The sequence below is a fragment of the Euphorbia lathyris genome, chromosome 5 (assembly GCF_963576675.1).
Source record: "Euphorbia lathyris chromosome 5, ddEupLath1.1, whole genome shotgun sequence".
NCBI classification, from domain to species: Eukaryota; Viridiplantae; Streptophyta; class Magnoliopsida; order Malpighiales; family Euphorbiaceae; genus Euphorbia; species Euphorbia lathyris.
The window spans coordinates 48838199-48863426 of record NC_088914.1 but is presented as its reverse complement, the minus strand read 5'-3'; the positions used below and the strand labels follow the sequence as shown (position 1 = coordinate 48863426).

The window sequence follows — 25228 nt, the reverse complement described above, 5'->3', positions numbered from 1 at the left end:
CTACCTATAAATATGATGAGCTCATCGGATCCTTACTGACCTATAAAATCCCAATGAAGAACTTTGACATCAAAGAGAAGTTAGAGGACAAGAAGCAGAAGTCAATAGTGCTAAAGGCAGATAATACTGACGAAATCTCCTCCGTTGATAAAGAAATGGCCATGTTCACCCGCAAGATGCATCAAATGTTCAGAAAGAATGAAAAATATGGGAAGAAGCCATTCAGAAGGTTTGATAAGACCAGACATGAGTATGGTGATAGCAAGTTCAAGAAGGAACGCTTAAAGCCCATCACCTATTTGAATCTCACTAGCCATGACACATTCAGTCCAATTTCCCAACACTCAAGAAGGAGAAACGACACAATAAGAAGGCAATCTTTGCTACTTGGAGCGACAGTGATGAAACATCATCCTTCGAGAATAAAGCTACTGAAACAACAAATATATGCTTCATGGCTGTAAAGATAAAAACACCCAGAGCTACTGAGGTTGCTGAGTCATTAAACACCTCCAACGAGAAAGATCTCGATCGGAATAATGAGTTAAATTCTTTATCTCTCTTTCGAGAAGAAATGATTAATGCCTTGTGTGATTTTTATTCATTTGTAAAGAAGTGTAATAAAAAGATAAAGGCATTAAATAGAAGATGTGATGAAGTTAAACTTAGAGATATCCGATACCTTCTTCAAGACAACACTCGTCAAGATGAAAATATTAAGATGACAATGAAGTTTGTCACTAAAGTCTATGAGTAGAATAAATTCCTCAGAAAAGACATCACATTAATTCAGAAGCACCTAGTGACTCAGAAGAGAAATAGCCACCATTATCAGTACTCTCGAGGCCAAGCTTCTAGTAGGAAAGGATCGAAACCACGGTCGGAAGCTGTATGTAACTACTATGGTAAAGTAGGCCATGCTACTGAGTTATGCTGGCATAAAAATGGCTATTATGATTCATATGATGAACAACCTGTTAAGACTAACAAAAGAGGACCAAAAAAGACTCGGGTACTTAAGAAGAAATAATTATTTTGCAAGTTAGCCTGAGATATGCTCAAGAGTAGAAAATATGGTACATTGACAACACATTCTCAAGGCATATGACAAGTGATGAAAAGAAGTTCATCACACTAGAGCATAAATAAGGCGGAAATGCCAGTTTCGAAGATGACAAGAAAGGTAAAATAGTGAGATCTGGATCCATCAGAACCAATCCCTCTATTGATAAAGGCTCCTTAGTTAGAGGTCTGAAGTAAAACCTACTGAGTGTGCCCCAGCTTTGTGACAAAGGCAGGAAGGTTATCTTCGACTCCTCTGGATGTCAAATTATAGACAGTCAGACTAATGCTTTAATACTTACTTCTCCTGGGAATGATAATGTTTTTATGCTCAACTTGGAAAATAAGTTTTCAAAAGAAATATGTTTAGTCTTAAAGGAAGATAATTCCTAGCTATGAAACAGAAGACTTGGTCATGTAAGCATGGACCTTCTAGCCAAATTAGCAAGAAAACAACTTATTGAAAGGCTGCCAACCTTAAAATTTGAAAACAATCATTTATGCAATGCTTGTCAATCAGGAAAACAAACTAGAAAACCTTTCAAACGTAAAAATCTTATCTTAACCAAATGTCCTTTAGAATTATTATATCTAGATCTCTTTGGCCCTGTTCAGCCTCTGAGTCTGGGCGAAAGAAGATTTTTATTAGTTATAGTAAATGACTATTCTCGATATACATTGGTCATCTTGCTCAGTAGCAAGGATGGGACATTTGAGACATTCTCAACACCCTGTAAGAGGATTGAGAATGAGAAGGATTTGAAAATTGGTCGTATCAGAAGTGATAATGGTGGAGAATTAAAAAACCAATTGTTTGATGAATTCAGTGAAACCAGAGGCATTGACCATAACATTTTCTACTCTTAGAACTCCTCAGAAAAATGGGGTTATTGAAAGGAAGAACAGAACTCTAGTTGAAATGGCCAGAACAATGCTGAGCGAAAATAAGCTTCCGAAGTATTTCTAGGGAGAAGCTGTCAATACTGTTGAAACACCTTTCCACATGATTTTGATTTGACAAAATTATTTAAGTTAATCCCATGATTAAGACAATTAAATTTAAGTGCTTTTATTTAATTGTACTAATGTGTTTGTTCAATGTTGAGTATATTAATAAATGAGAACATAAATGAAAAGTAAAAGAGAACAAAGTCAGCATGAGCCACAGAAGCTGAGTAGAACATAACTCAGCATCATAGAAGAAAAGTTTTCTTCAGAACAAACGCTTGAAGACGGAGCGGACCGAAGAAGCTGAGTAGAACACAACTCAGCATCATAGAAGAAAAGTCTTCTTCAGAACAAACGCTTGAAGACGAAGATGACCAAAGAAGCTGAGTAGAACGTAACTCAGCCTCGTCAAAGATAAAGATCGAAGGCAACGTCAATTAAGTCAAGCTGAGTGCTCGTCAGGTCAGCACCAATGATCCGTTAACTAGAAGACAAAACCCGATAAAGGTCTGCACCAATGTAAATAAACCTCATAGGTTTGAAGACCCTAAGCTTCTGAACCACGTTTATAAACTTAAGAAGGCTATGTACGGTTTGAAACAAGCACCACGTGCTTAGTATGAACGTTTGACAAACTTCCTTCTAACTAGGAACCTTGTCAAAGGCAAAGCTGATACAACCTTATTCATTAGGAAAAAGGGTAACTGATGAATCTCTATATAGAGAATTTAGTGAACTAATGCATAATGAATTTGAAATATCCATGACGGGAGAACTTAGCTTCTTTCTAGGACTTCAAATCAAGCAAGGAAGCAACTGCATATTCATTAGTCAAGCTAAATATGCAAAGGAAATACTGAAGAAATTTGACATGGAGTATTGCACACCAATATCCACTCATATGAGCATAGATACGGTACTTTCAATAGATGAGTTAGGTAAGTTAGTAGACATCAAATTATACAGAGGTATGATTGGATCATTACTCTATCTCACAACAAGTAGACCAGACATTCAATTGATATTGATATTGTGGGACCTTTCTCGAAGTTCAAAGGGCGGAAGCAATATCTCCTAGTAACAGTTGACCACTTTACTAAGTGGGTAGAAGACGAAGCCATGTCAGCTATCACAAGAGCACCAGTCGTAGACTTTGTGGACAGACTCCTACTCACCAAGTATGGAATACCCACACCATCATAGTAGATAACGACACCCAGTTCAACTCTGCAGCTTTCAAAACTTATTGCGCCAAACTACAAATCAAGCTTTAGTTCACTTTTGTGGCCTATCCATAGACGAATGGTATGACAGAAGTTACGAATCAAACCATCGTACTAGGCTTTTAAAAAATATTGGAGCTCAAAGATTCGAATTGGGTAGACCAATTATCAGAGATATTATGGGCTTACCGAGCCACTCCCTAAACGACCATATGTGAAACACCCTTCTCCTTATGCTACGGGACCGATGCTTTCATACTAGTAGACATTGGAGCCGAATGTCCCAGAGTACTATTTTATTCGGAAGCAGACAACGAAGCTAATATGAGGAAAAAACTGGACATGGTGGAGGAAAAAAGAAAAAGGGCCACAATAAAAATGGAAACCTACCGTCAGCAAATGAAGGCAGTCTAAGACAAAAAAAAATGTAAGACCTAGACAATTCCAAGCAGGAGAGCTAGTCTTGTAAAGTACCGAAGCATCAAAAGCTGATGAAGGGAAAGGAAAAATGGGAAGGCCCATTCCAAATAACTGAATGTGTCAATACACACACCTACATGCTAAAACAAATGGACGGGAAACCAATACCCAAGACATGGAATGTTGTAGCACTAAGAAAATATTTCCAGTAAGGTTACTTATAACTTTACACATATTTTTTCATTAGATGCGGCTTTTTCTTTATAGGAGGCTTGGACAAGTGTAATATTCTTGCCTTTTGGGAATTACAAAAATGAAAAGACGTTTACAATCATATTCTACTGAGTAAAGTCTTATGGAATTTCTTAATCGACTATATTAAAGGTCAATCCTATGCATGCTAAAAGGATTTTGATCAAAGTTATTAAGTCGAAAAAATTCTTGACACTCCGTTCAAAAACAAAGTAAAGAAGTATTTTCACACGAAACCTAAATGAAACAATTAAAAAAAATGAAGAAATGAGGAGAGGTTGTGAGAAAAGAAACTTTGTGCCATGCTCTCAGCGATTGTGAGAAAAGTAAAGAGGTTTGGAGGAAAGTTCTCCCTATAAAGGTGATGTCTTCATTTTTATCCCACTCTGAGCTTGATTGGTTTGTGGATGGGATTAATGGGAAACTTTTGGCTGATTTGAAGCATGGTGTTCTCTTATTTGTGGTGGTTTGCCATCAGATTTGGAAATGGAGAAATGAGGAGATTTTTGGAGGAGAAACGGTTGTTTTGCCTAATGTTTTTGATTTCTTTTCCAAAAAGATTTGCACCTTGGTTGATAGCTTATTTGAGGATCCCTTGGCTAGGGCTATTCAGAGGAAAGAAGTCTATCTCTTAGGCTGGTGTAGGCCTAGTGAAGGTGTGGTTAAGCTAAACACTGATGGCTCTTGTCTAAAGGACGTGAGAATTGCTGCGGGAGGGGTTCTGAGAGATGATAGTGGTGGTTGGGTTTCTGGTTTCTCTCAGAATTTGGGCATAGGATCGTCCTTTTCTGCAGAGCTTTGGGGGATTTTTTCTGCCCTTAGGCTTGCTAAAAATCTGGGGGTGAAGAAGCTTCTGGTGGAATCTGATAACTTTGAAGCTGTCAAAATGATCTCGGAGAATAACGCTATTTGCTTGAATAGCCAAAATTTAATCAAAGGTATCAGAAGGATTTGTTCTTCCTTTAATTTTCTTAGCTTCGACCATATTTATAGGGAGCAAAATCGGGTAGCGAACCGTCTTGCAGTTGAAGGTCATACAAGGATGTTGGGTCTCTCAACCTTTTCTTCTCCTCCGCTGTTCATTTCGTCCCTGATCTTGGATGATTTGGTGGGGGTTAGCTTTCCCAGGCTGATTCCGGGTTAAGCGGTTTTGTTCGTTTTTCTTTCCTTTCCTACAAAAAAAATGAAACTGTACGGTAAAAGGGATACCTTCTACACGTTTGTTAACATGAAAGAATAAATAAGATTACAAATGGCGACGTTCTAATATAAACAAAAGTTTTGTTTTTGAAAAAAATATAGAAGTTGTATAAAGCCTAAACATCAGCAGCTAGGGGAGAAGTTGTAAAAAGCCTAAAGTTTAACACGAAATTTTTCAACAAGAGCGGGTTGAGGATGAAGGACCGGAGACGCGATGAAAAGCTACTCAGCAGAAGGGTAAGTAAAACAATCAGCTGAAAGAGGAACTACTATAGGACCTTCCTCATCTGACTCAGAAGCAGATTCATGAGGAAGTTCCACATCCTCAGAATCCTCTGGCAGAGGAAAGGTAGGATCCACTTTGGGATCCGGAGGAGACACATTCACCCAAAACCGAAGGTCAGCTTTAGGGTATTGTTCTTTAACAGTTCCTATCATTTTTACTTGATCCCGATTCAACCTCCATAAGCCTTCTTCACTGCTCGAAACTTCTGCCATGACAACTCTTTCAAATTAGTCTGCAGCTAAGCAAGGTGTAACATCCGTAATTTTATAGGGCTAATTTGCAAAATAAAATTTATAATATATATTATAAATTACAGTAGTATAAGTGTACCAATTAACTTTATTATTTAATATATTGCTATTATTATTAATAATATTAAATTGTTAGTTATTATTATTATGATTACGTTTCTTAGTGATGAGGGAGAGGAGAAATCGATTTCTCAACCTGTAGTTCCTCTCTCACACATTATTTTCTATTTTCTTCTATGTTATTTTAATTCATAACTCTATTTTTCGGCCACCTCTTCAAATGGAAATTATACCATTAAATTCCTTGTTTCGTGAGGAAGATTTTAAGACCACCATTGATATTTTTCGGACTCAAAAATATGGTGACCGGAGTGGGTACTTTTCACCGACAAAGTGCTAGATCTCGACATTTTAGGCCGTTTTAGTTGTGAAAGGTGCGTACTTTTGGACTCCCCTGCTCGTTGGCTATCTCGTGATAGTCTCGGTTCGTGATTCCGGCATCTCCGGTGAACTTCCGGCAGCCGACCACCATGCTCCGGTGAAACTCCGGGGAGCCAGTAATGGGTCAATTAGAACCCGAATAATTTGATTAGCTTTTTAGGATTAGAGGTAAACTTAATTGCTTATGTTTATATATATATCTATTGATATTTTGTCATAGAATAATTAAATGCATGTTGAATTGATATTGAGTATTTGGTTATCATTTAATTGGTAACTGATTTATACATATGGTGATTTGAAATGTGGAATTTCAAATGTTCTCTGTATGGTTGAATTTATTGATAGAAGTCTTTGTTCCTTTTAAAATCATGTTGCTGTGAAATTATACCATGATAGAATGTGAATGCATATGAGTTCAAAAGATAACGAATTACGAAATTGTATTGGATTATGCTTGAGTTAGAACGAAATTGTATTGGATTATGTTTGAGTTAGAACAAAACATAAATAGCTAGCTTGGGTGAATATATTCAATGGTCTGGAGGTTTGTTGATACTGTGATCACAGACACCTGGGTAGGGTGTTATTTTACTCTAATTGAGTTTATACTGTGTCCTGAAACTAGGGGCGATAGCAGTACCGTATTATTGAAAAAAAAGAAAGAAATCATTATGAGGTTAAAAGGGTACGTGTCCCGAAACTAGGGGCGATAGCGTACACATACGTTGGAATATGGTTAACCATGAGACCATTCAGTATATTTCACTTAGGTCTAGCTGTGCCCTTAAAAATAAAGATAATAAATTATAATTTTGTTGTTTGAAGTAAATCGAGTCACATACGAGATGATATGTTTATATCTTATTCTTGATCGATTGATGGTTGATTGTTTGATTTATTAAATGTTAAGATGCACGAAATTAATTATATATATATATATATATATATATAGGTAATTATGTTTATTGAGTAGGCAGCTCACCCCTTACCACGTTGAAATTTTCAAGCTAGGTTCAGAGGTTCTCCTATTTGCTAGATTTTCAGGCTTATCCTGCATTCAAGCTGGCCAGCACAAGCATCTCATTCTCATTAGAAATTTCATTGACATTTATTAGGATTTAATGTATTGTTGAACTATATTATTTTGTTTAGATTAAGTGAATTTTCATTTGTTTTATTGGTTATTGAACATTTTGAATATTGATTCTTGATAGGCAATAATGAACAAGGATACTTTATTTGATTATGTTGCTCTTTGTATGCAATTATGATAACTAATTGGGTTCGTGTGTGTTTTTAATGTGACCCGAAACAGGGGTTACACAAGGTCACTACTTTGTTTATAAAAAAGATCCCTCAATCTCCGACTCTCAGCCTTTGCTTCCCTAGTTCATCCTGGCTCAAGTTTAAACCCAACTGCATCTCAGCAAGTTGAGCCAGAAGCTAAACAGAACTAGAATCAGTCGCTCTTCAACTGAGGCTGAATATCGAGCCATGGAAACCACAAGTTGTGAAATAAGATGGATTTCCTACTTGCTTAAATATTCTAGCTTCCTCTATAGTTTCCTATCAGATTGTTTTGTGATAACCAGACAACTGTCCAAAAAGTTACTAATTATGTTTTTCATGAACCTACACGTTGTTTACCCTTTATAAGAATATAAAAGGTCTAGACATAATAGTAGATCATAAAGAGTTGGTACTTTTTCATTCACAATACATGTGAGTTCCATCAGGATATATGTCAAGCATCTTGACATTAATTGTAATTTCGTTCGTGAATACTTGCAATCTAGTTTCATTACTACTCATTTTGTCTCAAACTTCAATTCTGATCAATTACCTGAAATCGTTTGATTGGAAATAAAATGTAACTAGTATTATGCAAATTGGGTCTTGTCACTAGGGGTTTTGGTTTCCGTATTTGTGTTGCAACAATCACACACATAATCTTGTTGTTTCATCAAAACGTTTTGGTTGGGAGAACATAACATGATGGAGCTTGTGTCTCAAATGGGGTGTGAAAGAGTAAGAATCTATAGTTTACCGTATCACTGCATATAGCCAAACATATTCATCAATAATTGTCAAGAAAAAATAATTAGAATCTGTTACTTTGAGAGGGAAAGTTAATTAGTGTTGAGAATTTTTATGGATTGAGACAATTCAGCAGAAGCAATAAATCTCAATTTTATTGAATTTATAAGGTTTACAAGAGTGTGTTCTCTAAAAACTTTCTAGAGTTACAATGAGATAAAACAAAAATAGTAGCACTCGGGTGTTTCCCAAAAATACCCAAAATAATTATCTTTACTGTTTTTATCTCTCTCCAAAATAATTAGACTACCCTCTAAATAAACTCTCAAAATTCACAAGACACAATTGTGCCTCCTCTCACTCTACATCATTCCTCTCTCTATTAACTCTCTTTCTCTCTTTTTTCCACAATACCTCAAGTTGAAATTGAACATCATTGGCTTTTTATAAACCAAGGTATGCAACCTAATTAATTGTGTCAGCAACTTGTTGCTGGCACAATTAATTGATACATTGACCACCAAATTCCGTGGTCAATTTTCAAACTTTTAATTTTTTTTAATAATTACAAATTATAAAAACAATCCCTCATTACTATAAATTACAAAAATAGTCCCTTATTAATTGGGACTTCACAAAAATTCATTTTTTATTTAATTGTTTTAAATTAATAGTTAATTTTCTCAACAATCTTCCCCTTAACTATTAATTTAAAACTTTCATTTTTTTTCTTCATACCGGAGCACTTCTCTCCGTAGACAACTTCTCGGAGCACTTCTCACCGAATCGATTTGTTGATGCACTTCTCATCAACCTTCAACTATTTGAGCACTTCTTTCCAAATTAAGCAAATTCTTCTTCGTCAACATGATTTGCCACATTGACATTTTCTTTTCTCTTGTTCATGCAATTCCATTGCACGTGCCCAAACTTCTTACACGAAACATTTGGGGCTTCCCCTTCCTAGCAGTTCTTCTCATCATGACCATGCCTTTTGCAATGATCACATTGAGGAATTTCCTTTTTTTTAACCTTAGGCAAAGAAAACTCCTTCAACTACTTGCTCATTTTCTCCATTTTCTCATGCCCAATTCAATTGGTGCGTGACGCTAACATCAGCAGGAGCCCCAACATTGAACCATAGCTCTGATACCACTATTGGAAATTTTTCTGGATTGGGACAATTCAGCGGAAGCAATAAATCTCAATTTTATTGAATTTATAAGGTTTACAAGATGGTGTTCTCTAAAAACTTTCTAGAGTTACAATGAGATAAAACAAAAATAGTAGCACTCGGGTGTTTCGCAAAAATACCCAAAATAATTATCTTTACTATTTTTATCTCTCCCCAAAATAATTAGACTATCCTCTAAAATAAACTCTCAAAATTCACAAGACACAATTGTGCCTTCTCTCACTCTACATCATTCCTCTCTCTATTAACTCCCTTTCTCTTTTTTTTTTCTTCACAATACCAAGTTGAAATTGAGCATCCTTGGCTTTTTATAAGCCAAGGTATGCAACCTAATTAATTGTGCCAGCAACTTATTGCTGGCACAATTAATTGATACATTGACCACCAAATTCGGTGGTCAATTTTCAAACTTTAATTTTCTTTTAATAATTACAAATTACAAAAACAATTCCTCATTACTACAAATTATAAAAATAGTCTCTTATTAATTGGGACTTCACAATAATTCCTTTTTTATTTAATTGTTTTAACTTAATAGTTAATTTTCTCAACAATTAGATGGTCATGGGATGTTTCATGTATATGTAGCTTAGATGAGTCATTAGTATGACAAATCTTGTGTATATAAGTAATACTTGTACTTGATATATTTTATATGAATGAGATATCAATATTGAAATATTATATTGTTTCAAATTAATTTAGAACCATACATCGCTACAAATAAAATCATTACACTACTATACATTAATAAACCGTAAATATAAAATCTGGTGTAAAAAGTCAAAATGAATAAAATAATTACATGGAAAATTGTAAAACACAACCATATAATCTTGAGAAAAGTTATATATTATTGATTTTAAGGGCTATTGGCATCATTAACACTCGATTTTCCTTGATATTATAAACAATAGTAAAAGAGAAGATAAAAAAAAGTTAAAATCATAAATTAGTAATGTAATGTAATTGGAAAGTTAAAGGTGTGAACACATATGGTTATATATGTTCTTCATTATCTGTACCGAAATAACGATCTCCAAACTCCCCCATGCCCGGGATTACACGAAAATTATCATCCAATGTTACATCAATCTCTGAGGTTACAATCTTCACCTTTGGAAATTGCTTGCAAACTGCATGTATTCCTTGAGGAGCCTATACATGATGATTTTAGTAACGAAAAAATAAAATAAAAATAAAAATATGAATTCAATTGGAATGAACTTACAGCTATAAGGTTGAGGAATATAATGTTAGATTCTGGAACACCTTTACTAACAAGTAGTGATATAGCCTTAACTGCACAATTTCCTGTTAATGATATAATGATTGATGTGAAATTTATATGTATACATGAAAAGTACATCCATATTACATACAAACTTTTCCATAATAATATAGTATGATTGAAACCTGAAGCAATTACGGGATCGAGCAATAAGACATGACGACTTGAGATGTCTGCAGGTAACTTTTCATAAATTAACTGCATACATAAAAATGATTGGTAGGATGAATTACTTGAGGAGTATGGTAGATATTCTTGGACAGAAAAATGAGATTCCTAGGAGACGAACCTGGCGTCCACTATGACCCTCTCTGTGGATAAGAATTTTACCAATTTTGATTCCTTTACAACATGCCCTTAAAGCATTTTCCATGCTTTCTCCACTGAAATCAATCATCTCTCCATTATAAAATTTAATACTATTAAGGATTTTTGCATACACTATATAGTTAATTAACGACCATATTATGTTCATACCTTCTAATGACTGACACCCCACATAATCTTTTGTAGAAAACAACTCCAGGATATATGGAACCTGAAAAACATTAAAACAATAAAAGAATAATGGTGGATAACATGTAGACTGATGGGTTTTTTTTATAGACATTTGTAGGTAATTAAGGCAATTACTTGTTGGAGTTGTAATTTGTCTTTCTATGAAAGGAAGATGACCAAGACCATGCTCCACAACCTGAAATATATATCAATTCACAAACAAATTGGATCACATTGATTGTACCAAGAAATGGATAATTTCTACCATACTTACAGAGCAATACACACGACTAACCAAAAGAGCGAAGCATACCACTTTATGGGAGATGATTGGTGTTAAGCAATAAATGTATATAAGTGACATCAATTAAATGGCCGGATATATTGCTCCACGAGTATTGTAGAATTTCATGTGTCTTAAGAATTAATTTCTCTTTTACCAAACGAATTAATCTGTCCGCATAAAACACAAAATCATGTTTTGTTGTATTCACATCACGTATCAATGTGTGCATCCCTCTTATCTACATCAAATTCAAAATTATTAGAAAAGAAAGATCTATATGACTTTATTGTTTAATATATATAGAATGAATTAAAGTTGAAGAAAGCATTATTAATTACCTGAAATGTTGGAAATATGACAAAAATATTTGGATATATTTTACAGAGTTCGTGTTGGCCAAGCTTTGTTCGAATATGTTCAACTATCAAGTCAATTGCTACTTCATTATCTCCTCCTCGAGGGATTATAATATCAGCATACTTTTTTGATGGCAGTATAAATTCTTCAAAGCTAGGCTTCACAAATCTGTCGTACTGCAAGTTTTCATGTCAATTACTTATTAAATTAACCAAATACCCTGTAACTTTTTATTTAATAATACATGCTATATTATGGTATCTCAACTTTAGCATGTTTCACACTATAGTAGTTAAACTCCATTTTGTGCTTGAAAATACTTCGATTCAGTTGTGACCTACATTAAATTCTATACGTCCTGTTATGAAAACTTAATTATTAAAAAATATGACATGACATAATTTGATCTAAATAACAAAATTTTATAGATCCAACTAATATAGAAAAATACACTTTTAGCCTTATAAATGTTTCCCTCTGTTTCCATTTATCACATTTCTATCTCTTGTTCAATTTCTCTCCCTTATTTGATACAATATGCGTTGTCAAAGCTACAATTAGGGGTATTAAAAAGGGTTGTTGTGTAATAATCGTGTTATGTGATCTATAATCAAATGATTATATATGATATAAATGAAACAAAAAAAAAAGACTAGGATTAACCTCTCAAGCAATTACATCAACACATGGCTCATAACAACACGTCCATGAATATTGATTATTTTAATAGCATGCATCATTCCTTCTATGATATATCCTTCTTGACCATAACATGTTATTTATTCACACAAACTAAATTAATGTGAAGTTGTTTCTTTCTTTAGAACATTTTTAGTGATATCTTGTTCCTCTTCTGTTTACAAGTTCTAAGATTTTCCCTTTTGCATTGTTTTATCAGTGGAATGTGGTCATTCATTTTGATAAATCTGTTAGCTACAGTAATTTCAATAAAAAATTCCTAGTTGCTAGCTAAACCCTATTTTGTCTGTTCAAAGAATAACTAACTTAAACAAAGTTAAAAACTCTTTAGAGAACAAAAAGACCTAGATTGACATAAGGTTGAATCTTTTTGTTTGTTTGCATCCATAGCTCCATCGAAGGATGTCATGTTTTTTTTTGTTGAAGATGTTGATGCCATTTATGGTAATTTGAGATTTCAATAGGGGATTAGATGGTGAGACTGGGAGTTTAGAAGAGAAGTTTAGTAAATGAATAAAGATAGATAGATATGGTGAATACCACTAGAGAGAGAAATAAATGGTTTAAAAGAGAGGTTTAGAAAAGCAATAGAGAAATATATAAGGGTAAATAAGTTATTGTACCCAAGTGATTGCATGCTACACTAATCATTTAAACTATTTTTAAAAAAATTACATTATTGACTATAATTTTTTTCAAAATTAACTACTTAGTCATTTTGTCCATAATTATGTTAGTCAAAAGCTAAATTTTATACAAAATGACAAGTTTACCAGTCTATGATAATTCAGAGATTCCGGACGGAATGACGAAATAATTGATTTTGAAAAATTTAGATATCAATAATGTATTTTTTAGTAAGGACTCATTAGTGTAATATACAGAAACTCGGGATTAATAAACTATTTACCCAAAAAGAAAAGACATTGGAGAATAAAGAAGATAACAATCTAAAGTAGAAGGAAAATATAAAAGGTTAAAAGAGTATTTTAAAAGTGAATGGTAAATTATATGTAAGTATTTTAATATTTAATTGGCCATACATTCCAAGTTAAGAAAAACTAAAGCACTGATATGGCACAATCAACCGATTCTATCAGATCATTTGAACTATAATATTAGGTAATGTAAGACTCTCTTTGATAACAAGATAAATCACTTAAATTAATATATTAAGCATTTAATTAATTTAAGTGTGTTTGATAACTTTATATTGTTAGGTTCTTAAATTATTCAATTAAGTTAAAATTGACTTAAATAGTAAGTGTTTTTTGACTTAAAACTAATCACTTAACACACTCAGTGTTAAGATTTGAATTATGTTTACTTTTATATCCTCAGGAGTTCCTTCTTTTTAGGCCCTTCTTCATCTATTCGTTGCTTTTCTCTCTGTGCAATGTTCTCCATTATTTTGTCTGTGCTAGATTTTCATCCTTCAACATTTAAAATTCTTCCCCATCAATAAACACATTCCAAACAACATTAGTTATATTCAATTATTTAATGTGTGACGAGGATAAACAAATAGGAATATTTGTAGCTTGTCATAGAAATTATAAGTAAAATTAGTCCAACTTCATTTTTTTGCATACATTTGTAGTTGGTAGTACTTTAATATAATGTTTTAGTGGAAGCTTAGTGTCATTGTCAATTTATGCATGAGATATGTATTTCAAGATAGTCAAATAAGAAATACATACATATAGTAAATGTTATTAGTTGCATTGAGTCATAGGAAATTTTGATTTATATATATATAAACTTTTAAAATGTGATTCTAATGTAATTACAATAATGTTTTGGCTTAATATAATGTTCATTAAAAGGTTTCGTTGCACAATATGAATTCTTTGATTTATTATATTTTTTATTTTAGATTAATTGAATTAATATAAAGGATATAATGGTCTTATTTATAGTTTTATATTTTTTTCGTCTCGTAGTTATTAAACAGATTAATTACATTCAATATTTAATTTTCAGTATAAACCAAACAGTTTCATAGTTTAATACTTTCAGCATTTAATATTGAACACTTAATTTTCAGTTTTATCGAACATCACCTAAGTTCAAGTATGTTTAAGTGCAAAAATGAATTATAGATACCAAAGTGTAAATACATTAAAGTTCATGTATAATAACTGTAATTTACCCAACAATACATAATTAGCAGAATTTTAGATATATCAAATTGAATATGAGATCAAGTTATCAACGATCATTTTCCTCTTTATTTGTTGTATATTTTGTCAATGAAAGAAAATTCCTCTTAATTTCATCATGTAAAGGGAGGATTGCTTCGTCGAGATAATGATGACTCATTTTCTCTTATAACTAATTCAACCTTAAAGCTAGGCAGCTAGAGCATGAAATTTTCAACATTGATCATATATGGCAGCTAAACCGTAAACTAATTGTCTATGATATCATGTTGAGAAAGTTGTTCCTAAATTCACTTAAAAAGTACCTCAAAGTAAATAATCACCTTAAACTTATAAATGATTCCTTTGGATGAAGCTAGGACTTAGTTTATCAACATATTCCACAATTTCTTAAATTATAGATATAATAAAGCATAGTGAAGCCAATTTTGGAAGTACTGACTTGATCAAGCACATTTTGAATATTTCTTCCTCTTTCAACAGTATCACGTCGAATTCTTCGAGCAAGTCGCAAGTCGGAATCTACATTGTGTAATAAATCATATTAACATTTGTCTAGAACAAAATTAATTCCCATAAAATCATGCCATTTCTGACATCATTTCTAATTGTCAAATGAAATATGTAAGAATTCAATTATTTCTATTCTTTTTTGTTTCCAAACATGAAAATTAAGTAATAGAATTCAATTGAAATTAATTTTATCTAAACTTACATTTCTAAACACTTTTTAAGAAACATAGCACAAAGAAAATTTAAAGTCACAAGTTTTTTTCCTACTAGCAATTTGTATTAGGCTACTCTTGATAAATATTTCATTCAAATAAAAAAGAACTAATAAATGTATGAATGAAATAATTGAGAAGAATGAACCTGTATCAACAAATATCTTCATGTTCATGAGACCGCGAACTCGGGGATCATGAAGAACTAATATTCCTTCTAATATGATAACATGTGAAGGATTAACCTAAACATGATAAAAAATATATAATAAAAACATAATAATACTTTAATCAATCATTTGACTATAAAATAATGTGAGTTAAAATATATCAAATTTCCAATATATAACTCAACAAAACCTTAAAACCACCAATGGCTAGTAATTGTTGCAGGTAGAGGAAAACAACAATATAAAAATGCAGACACTAAAATTTATTTCATATAGGAAGAATAAAAACTTTACAAAACAATCAAAGGTTGTTTCTTATTTGTTATTCTACACTCGATTGTATACTTTACTATGAAAATGGCTCTATTTATAGAGCTACAAAATAAATTAAGAATACAAATCAAACACAATTATGTGACACCTTAAAACACAAAATACAAACTAAATTTTATACCAAAAACTTCCATGTCCATAAGTTTCACCAAACACATTTCATGTCAATAAATTTTACCAAACTTCTTCCATGATGATAATGTCACATTTTTCATCTCTTTTTGTTATATTCATGAATATATATATATTTGATCGATTACATCCACATATTTTAGTGTCACATCTTTTTTCTCAATAAATTTTCTAATAAAATGATATATTGTATCAATATACTTACTTCGATCATAAAGCACTAGATTCTTCGATAACACCAATGTGGATTTATTATCATTAAAAATTTCCATTATATCACATTTAATCATCTAAAATTCCTTTAACAATTATTGGAGCCAAATTGCATGAGACACAAATGATGTTGCAAACACATATTCGGCTTCATAAGTAGATGATGTCAGTATCACTTACTTTTTAATTCTAAGTAAATATCGTGTCACCTAGAAATACAAAGCCACATGTATTCTTTTTAGGCAAAAAGCATCATTAGGCACATGATCTTTCATTTTTTGGTTCATTAAGCCCTTGATCTTTTATTTGGATACATTAAGCCCCTGATCATTTATTTTTGGTCTAATTAAGCCCTTGATGACCAAATCAGTAAGTTGTGAACATCTAATTCTGTTAAAAATACGTTATTGACTTCATCTGTATTTGAAATTATTAAAAAAAATATATTTTTTACAATTTGGGTTAAGATTTTTACAGTTTTCCTATCCACATGACACATCCAAAACTGATTTCAAAAAGGGAAAAAAATACAAATTTCGAATGGAGGTACAATGAATAACAATCCGTTAACCAAATTTTATGTTCACATTTACTTTTTATGGTCATCAAGGGCTTAATGAGACCAAAAATAAATGATCAGGGGCTTAATGTATCCAAATAAAAGATGAAAGGCTTAATGAACCAAAAAATGAAAGATCAGGGTCTAATGTCCTTTTTTTTTTATCATTCTTATTATAACCAAATCACTATCAAATTGTCCAACTAATTTGAAATCTTCAGTTTTTGAATAAAGTAAACAGAAATTACTTGTACATTTTACATAATGCAGAATCTTTTTAGTAGCATTCTAGTATGACACATAGTTTGTGCTTCAATGTATCAACTTACCAAACCAATTGCATAAATAATGTATGGTCTTGTATAGCTTAAATATTCGAGGCTTCCAAACAAGCTTCAGAATATTGAAGGATTGAGACTTTTCCATCATCCTTTGTTAATTTGAATCCGCATTTGACTAGACTTCTAACGAAATTGCAATTTTCTATCTCATATGTCTTCAAGATTTTTTTTGCAGAGAAATTAATGTTCCATCTTCATTATGCTTCACTTTAGTTCCAAGATAATATGACATGAGATCGATGCGAGTCATTTATACGAAACTCTACGTGAAAGCAGAAACAGGGTCAAATTCACAAACCATTGTTTTCTTGAAATCTTTAAACATTTGAAGATTATTTCCAGTAAAAATAAGACTATCCACGTATAAACATACCACTAGAATATAGATCTTTCACCTTTTCATACAAGGAATATTCATGTGGGAATTTGACAAAACTATTTTCTCGAAAGTATTTATCAATGCATCTATTTCATGCTTTCAGTGATTGCTTGAGACAATATAGTGCATTTTCTATTTTAATACTTTATCTTCATGGTATTTGACAACATAACTAAGTGGTTGTTGAACATAATTGTCTCCTCTAGAAATCCATTCAAGAAAACTGATTTGGCATTCATTTAATGAACCTTCCACCCGTTTTGAGCAGCAATCGAGATCATTAGTCTAATGCTCTCCATTCTTGAAACATGAGAAAAAAACTTTATTATAGTCAATTTGGGATCGTTGACTAAATCTTTTCCTGACCAATCTTGCTTTATGTCTGACAACTTCACATTTTGCATTTTTATTGAACACCCATTTAACACCAATGTGTTTTTGGCCATTTGGATGTGTAGTTAGTTCCCATGTCTTGTTCTTCTGGATTGTTTGAATCTCCTCTTCCATGGATTTTCTCCATTGTTCATCTTCATGGATTCTTATATATCCATTTTCTCACTATCAACATAATGACAATAAATAGTTAGTTCATCACTACAATTTCTTGTTACATCTTAGAGATCTTCAATACATGTGAATTTTGTAGGCCTTTTCTTGGACTTTCAATGAGACTGTCTTCTTCAATAGAAGATGCTCTCGAACTGGATGTATTTATTAGTGATGTGGTTAGTTCTTCATGATCATTGTTTTCATCCATAGTGAAAGGATACAAACTATAGTTCTTTTCTTTGTCAATTCTCTAATCCCAAATTTCTTCTTCATCAGTGGTGACATCTCTAATGTTGATGATTTTCCACGACCGATGATCAAACAAATTGTATCCTTTAAAAGGTTCTGAGTAGCCAACAAACAAGTATTTCTTACTCCTGCAACCCATCTTCCTTCTTGGTTCATCTCGTACATGAACATATGTGACACTTCTAAAAATACGCAAATGAGAAATACTTGGCTTTCTCATACTCCATGTTTCTTGAGGCGTTATATCCCATACACTTACTAATGGAGACTGATGCAATGGGTAGACGACACGTTCTCTTTCTTTTAGCCATAACCCTTTTGACAATTTTTTGCATTTTAGCGTGCTTCTCACCATATTAAGCATCATTTTTATCTTCCTTTCAATGACACCATTTTGTTAAGGTAATATCGGGATGAAAAAGAATGATGAATTTTATGTTCCTTATAGAATTTATTGAATATGTTGGATATGAATTCAACCCTTATATCATATTTTAATACCTCAATAAAATGACCATTTTCACTGTAAACTAAATAATAATAATTTTTACCCAAGAACATTAGAGTCATTTTTCCACACATATTTGCATAAACGAGCACAAATGGTGTCTTTCCTCTTAACATTAACACCTTTGGAAAAATGATTCTGAATTATTTTCCAACAAGACACCCTACACACGATCGATGCTATTGATAAATAGGAGGCAATCCATGCATCATATTCTTCTAACCTAAGAACTTTAGCCCTCCAATGTTTAGATGTCCAAACCTTAGATGCCAAAGCTAAGGGAAAATCTTCACACAAGTTGTTAAACATTTGGCCACTTTTGTGTGGATGTTCATCATGAACATTCGGTTTTATGACATAGAAAATCTAGCAATCAACTCATTTGTCTCGTCCAATAGTATTTGTGGTCAACCATATACTTTATAATTTTTCTCTATAAGTTGTCTCAATCTCAAAATATTGTTATGCATGTTTGCAAAATAATACACATTATTGATGAACTAATGAGCACCATTCTTTCTCTAAATAAGAATGGTTCCATTACTTGTGATTGGGAATCTTCCAAATACAACATTACCACTAACATATTCATATAGCTCAATGAAGCTTTTATTACCTGAACACATATAATTATATGTTGTATTGTCAAGAAAACATATGTTGCTTTCATGATTTTCTTCTCCTTCATAGGTAAGTAAATTGTACCTGTTACATCCTCATCTGGGATATGTTAGCCTTCTTATCCACCTAATTAGGACTCTAACAACATGATGCATCGTGCCGATACTTGGAGAAGTTGTAGCATTAGATGTTGGATTTGTCGCGTCTTTCATTTGGCATCCAACTTCTTCTTCCTCGTTCACGGTCTTGGCCTCTTACAGATTGAATGCTTAATTGTTGTTGTAACCATTATCACCTCTTTTTTATTGTTGATTTCTTCAACATCCTCATTCTCTTCCATTGCCTCCTCCAAATCTACTACATCCTCTCCTAGAATAGGTTTTTACTTTCTTTCTATTTGAATGAAATCTTTATTGTTGAGACTTGTTCTGTTGACTCTTCTTTTTGCGTCTCAAGCCCTTTTTCACATTTTTGCAATGATGATAATCATCCACGGTCATCACATTTATTCTCTAGATACTTCCATTGTCACCCACACATAATTAAATTTTAGTCACATTGATCACAAAAAAAATAAAATATTTTGGAATCTTTAATTTTTTCATCGTACAATTTTATTTGATTCACAATAAATTGTGCTCGGAATGAGTAATCGATGATATCCTCTATTTCCTCCATCTTCATATTTTCAAACTCTCATCTCAACATCTGTAATCGAACCTTTTTTTAATTTATTTTCACCTTGAAGAGAAACTCAAAGAATTTCCCATGTCTGTTTGGATATTGTAGCTTATGTTACCTTCTCAAACATTACTTCATCCAATCCTTGATGGATGGGAGTAAGATTCTTTTGATTGCTTATGTAGTTTTTCTATACACTATCTTGTTTCGGTAGAGATAATCATGACTCGTCTACTACAACTTTGTAGCCTTTATCAACGATGTCCCTAACATCTTGATATTTGAGTAAGACCTTAATATGGAGGCACCAATATGTATAATTAGTCTTTCTTAGATGATAGAAGTGAAAGGAGATATTTAAATTTCTATATATTTTTATGTAGTATTTCTGAAACACTCAATTTAAGAAAAGAAAATTCTCACAACTTTTCCATCCTAAGCTTTGATGCCATTTTGTTGGAGGTACAGGACAATAGGAATACAAAAACACACACACACACACACACACACTAAAGTTTATTTCATAAACCAGGAATACAAACTTTACAAAACACTAAAAAAGTCTTCCTTATTTTCTCTACTCTCAGTTGCATATTTTTCTACGAAAATGACTATTAATAGAGCTAGACAATCAATTAAGAGTTTAAGGCAACAAATCAAACACAACTGTGTCACAAAAAGACCATAAATTACAAACTCAATTTTATATCACACATTTACCGAATACCTTTCATGTCCACAAGTTTTAATGACAACCTTTCATGTCAACAAATTGTATCAAACTACTTCCATAATGATGTGTCACATTCCTCATCTCTTTATATTTAATAATTAAGTTTAATTTGTTTAAAGTAACAAACCTCGCTTAGAAAACTCTCTCTTGACTTTTATCATCCTCATTTTTCATAAATTCTAAAGTATGTATGAAAATTTGGACATTCCATTTGTGATTTTATTTCAGTATAAAGTAGAGTTGGATTTGGTTTCACCATAGCAACTGATTGATTATAATCTTACAAGAATATGAACAAATATATGTTTACGTTAATTAGCCTTTAAATTCATGAACACTTGCCATAATAAGTTAGTAGTTGAATTAGTTCCTTATATATACTACATCTAATTTTGGGACTAGAGGGAAATCCAAAACACCTTAATAGGTTGACGTGTCTTAGAAAAGATTTAATTGGGAGATGTGTCTTTAGTATAAACTATACTATAACTTCACATACCAAAGGTTCATTATAAATTATTTATACATTACCAAATTATTAGTTCTTAAATAGGCTTGAAGTCGTATTATGGGTCCAATTTCTCCTAGTAAAGGTTTACATCAGGGAGACCCGCTCTCACCGTATCTGTTTTTATTTTGTGCTAAAGGGCTGTCTACTTCACTGTCTAATCTGGAGGGCCAGGGATTGTTACATAGTTATCGCATTGCTAGGCTAGCACCGCCTATCACTCATCTATTTTTCACTAATGACATTTATCTATTCTTTAAAGCCAATACAAAGGAGGGTATGTGTGTGAAATTTTTTTAAGACAGTATGAGCTCGCCTCTGGACAGAAGGTAAACTATGACAAAAGCTACATCTCCTTTAGTAAAAAATGTTTACTGGCTACATGTGCTTCTCTTGCAACTGTGTTAGGGGTGTCGATTGCCTCTAGGCTTGGTAAGTATCTCGGCCTTCCATCCATCGTTGGTCGAAACAAATCCATGCGTTTCAACTTCATCCAGGATAGAGTTGCATACAGACTCCGAAGCTGGAAGGCAAAGTTCTTATCCCGGGTTAGGGAGGAAGTACTTATAAAGTCAGTTCTTCAAGCTCTATCGGCATATGCAATGAGCCTATTCATCCTCCCTAAATCTCTGTGTGACGAATTAGAAAAGATGATGAACTCCTTTTGGTGGGGTTCAGATGGCAATCAAGGGAGAGGCATAAGCTGGAAAACTTGGGAGCGCTTATATGTTCCAAAGGAGGCGGGTGGTATGGGATTCCGGAATCTTCATCATTTTAATGTGGCGTTACTCGCAAAGCAAGGGTGGCGACTGATTAATAGCCCATCCTCTCTTGTCGTATGGGTTCTAAGAGCTAGGTACTATCCCCATGGTTCTTTTTTGGAGGCTGAGTTAGGCTCGAATCCCAGCTTTGTGTGGTGAAGTTTACTGGAGGCCCATGATATAACGCGATCTCGAGTTAAATGGGTGGTGGGTAGTGGATCAAGTATTAACATTTGGGAGGACCTCTGGCTACTAGACCCTCAGAACCCGTTTGTAGAGAGTGCGAGATTAGAGGGAGTTAGCGTAAATACTGTTAATATGCTTCGTATTCCGAATAGAGCAGCTTGGGATATGGATATGGTTAGAGGTCTATTTTGCGACCGGGATGTTGCACTAATTTCCCAGATTCCATTGAGCATGCACAACGTAGAGGATGCCTGGTCCTGGTCGGATGCCAACTCTAGTCAATTTAGTGTTCAGGCTTGCTATCTTTCTTTGAGAGCGGATTGCGTTCCGTCGAATCCTATGATGAATGCAAAGATGTGAAGCCCTATCTGGAAATTAAAGGTTCCCCCCAAAGTCCGTAATTTTGTATGGCGTGCATTGTCGGATAGTCTGCCGACTCGGACTGCGTTAAGGGAGCATCGTGTTCCGGTATGTTCAAATTGCCCATTGTGTTTTCAGGTGGCTGAGTCGACGGTTGTTTGGTAGGATGCCCGTTTGTACAGCAGGTTTGGACATTGTCAGCATTCGGAAGTACGGGTGTGCAGGTTGGGTCGTTTTTAGACTTTTGGTTATCTGTGTTGAGGTCAAAAGTTTAGGAAGATATCGAGTTGGCTGCGGTAATTTGTTGGGCAGTTTGGATTAACAGGAATAATAGAGTTTGGAATAACTCGTCGTCTCCAGCTACTATCATTTTTAACTTGGCACTTTCTGCACTATCGAGTGGAAAGCTGCTCAGGATCTTCGTAACAATCATGGGGCTCAGCCTGTTGCTTCGTGTTGGTCTCCACCACCAAGGGATGTCCTGAAACTCAACGCTGACGGGGCATTTTTTGCAAGTGAAGGGTATGCTGGCTTTGGAATTGTTGCTCGAGATGAATTTGGTCAGTTTATTGCAGCAAAAAACGGCCAGCTGCTCTGCCCTCTTGATCCATTCCTGGTCGAAGCTCTGTCATGCCGTGAATCTCTGAGTTGGACTAAAGAGCGGGGCTGGAATTGCATGTTAGTGGAGTTAGATTCTCAGTTAGTAGCTTATGCTCTAGAGCGAGAATCTACTGTTTCTTCAATAGTGGATTTTATAATAGGCGATTGTAAATCTCTTTTACGAGATATAGATACATGTGAGGTTTCTTTTGTTTGACAGTCTGCGAATCACTATGCTCATGTGTTTGCAAGAGGAGTGGCTTCGGAGTCTGATCGGGGATCCTGGTTTGACCATCCCCCCAATTTTGCTACTGTTTCTGGTAACGTTATTCTTTAATAAAGTTTTCTCAAGTTCTTTTCAAAAAAGAAGGCTTGAATACATGTTTTATAAACAATTATAATGCTTCTAATTCACAACGGCAACTCCCAATAAAAAAACTCATAGTTGGTAAGGTCTAAAAATGAGTAGATTTGTTAATTAAAAAATAATGAACAGTAATTTTAAAGTTTTTACTTTATTTTATTTCCTTATATGTAGTGACTTTGCGCTACATCTTGTTATTCATCAACATTTAGCATTAAAATATTTCTTAAATTAAGATCTTATAGATATTCATCAATTTTTCAATCCAAGTCTTATTTGGAGACTTGTTATATTGCTTTCTTTTATGATTCATTATTCTCAAAATATTTCATTCTATTGATAGAGATGTTTAGGTCACTATTGGGTTTTTTGTGTTTGCATATTGCCTTCTGGTTTAACGGGCTCATTTCTATTTCAGTAGGATACTAACATATGCATTATAGAACAACATAAACTATTTCTCATTTAGATCTATTTTGAAACTAATTCCAATTTCAGGGTGGGTTTTCTTTAAAATGTATGCACATATGTAAGCCATATAAGCATTGTGCATGAATTTTTTTTTTTAAATATTCATCCATCAGTATAATAGAAGGATGACAAATTAGTAAGCTTTTGCTTTTCTTTTACAAGAAAAAAAAATTGATACAAATGGCCATTATGCTATGCTAAAAGAGGACATTCCTCCATGAGAACTAAATAAAAAGATTGAAAAATAGCCGAAACTACAGTATGCTTGCAAGTTATTTTGTGAATAAACTTATGATCTTAATTGATAATTGTGCCATAGATTTATATGTTGCTTTAAGATTGTCTTATATATAGTATTTTTTTATTATTAAAAAACTAACTAATATCTAAAGTAATTGTGAAGTATTAGGTTTGAATTGCATAAATAGTGAAAATGAAGAATAAAAAATGCAATGCATAAATACCTGTTGTCCTGGTCCAACGCTTTTATGCCTTTTGAAATCATAATATGGTATAGAAATTGGTTGGCCAAGTTTCAGTTTCTCCACGCATGAAAGTAAAAGCTCTGTGTCAAATGCATCTGATCAAGAATAACGGCAGAAATAAATTACTCCAAATATAAGTTTTTATTTATTGAATCTATTTTGCGATTAAACTATATATATATATATATATATATATATATATATATATATTACCAGGATGATCAAAGTTGTACTCATGAACCTTTTCCAATTCTTTATCATTGAAGGAGTGATAAAACGAATCCTAAAACAAAATTATCATATCATTGATTAGAATCTTAATAGTTTTATTCCATTTAGAATTATAAATAAATAAAAATAAAATACTTGATTTATAAGAACAACGCCTTGATCATGAAGTTGAGAAATAATCATATTGCAAACAGTTGTTTTGCCAGATGCAGTGCCACCAGCAACACCTAATATTTGATTCATAATCATAATAATAATAATAATAATGAAGTGAGATGAATAATTACAAAATCCTATTAAAAAATAGTAATGTACCAATGACAAAGGGAAGTTTAGATTGGACAGATAAATGATCTTTGATTCGATGAGCTAATGTAGCTAACTGATCTGATTCCATCTTTGTTTTTCTTCTCTTCAGATTTCGATCCTTTTCTTTTTCTCTATAAATTATGAGATCA

The 25228-nt window shown here is 33.0% G+C and overlaps 1 protein-coding gene across 1 annotated transcript; it reads right to left on the bottom strand.

Annotated features, from left to right (window-relative positions):
* Window positions 1-10317: 10317 nt before the first annotated feature.
* Window positions 10318-25203, bottom strand: LOC136229774 (uridine kinase-like protein 5). The gene is made up of 14 exons (XM_066018667.1): window positions 25086-25203; window positions 24906-24997; window positions 24753-24822; window positions 24519-24634; window positions 15485-15581; window positions 15054-15133; window positions 11732-11926; window positions 11548-11631; window positions 11243-11303; window positions 11087-11147; window positions 10899-10992; window positions 10735-10807; window positions 10550-10632; window positions 10318-10476 (listed from the first exon to the last, which is right to left on the bottom strand). Exons 1-14 carry the CDS (start codon window positions 25165-25167, stop codon window positions 10318-10320), a joined length of 1347 nt encoding a protein of 448 aa, XP_065874739.1. The 5' UTR covers window positions 25168-25203.
* Between the last annotated feature and the right edge of the window lie 25 nt (window positions 25204-25228).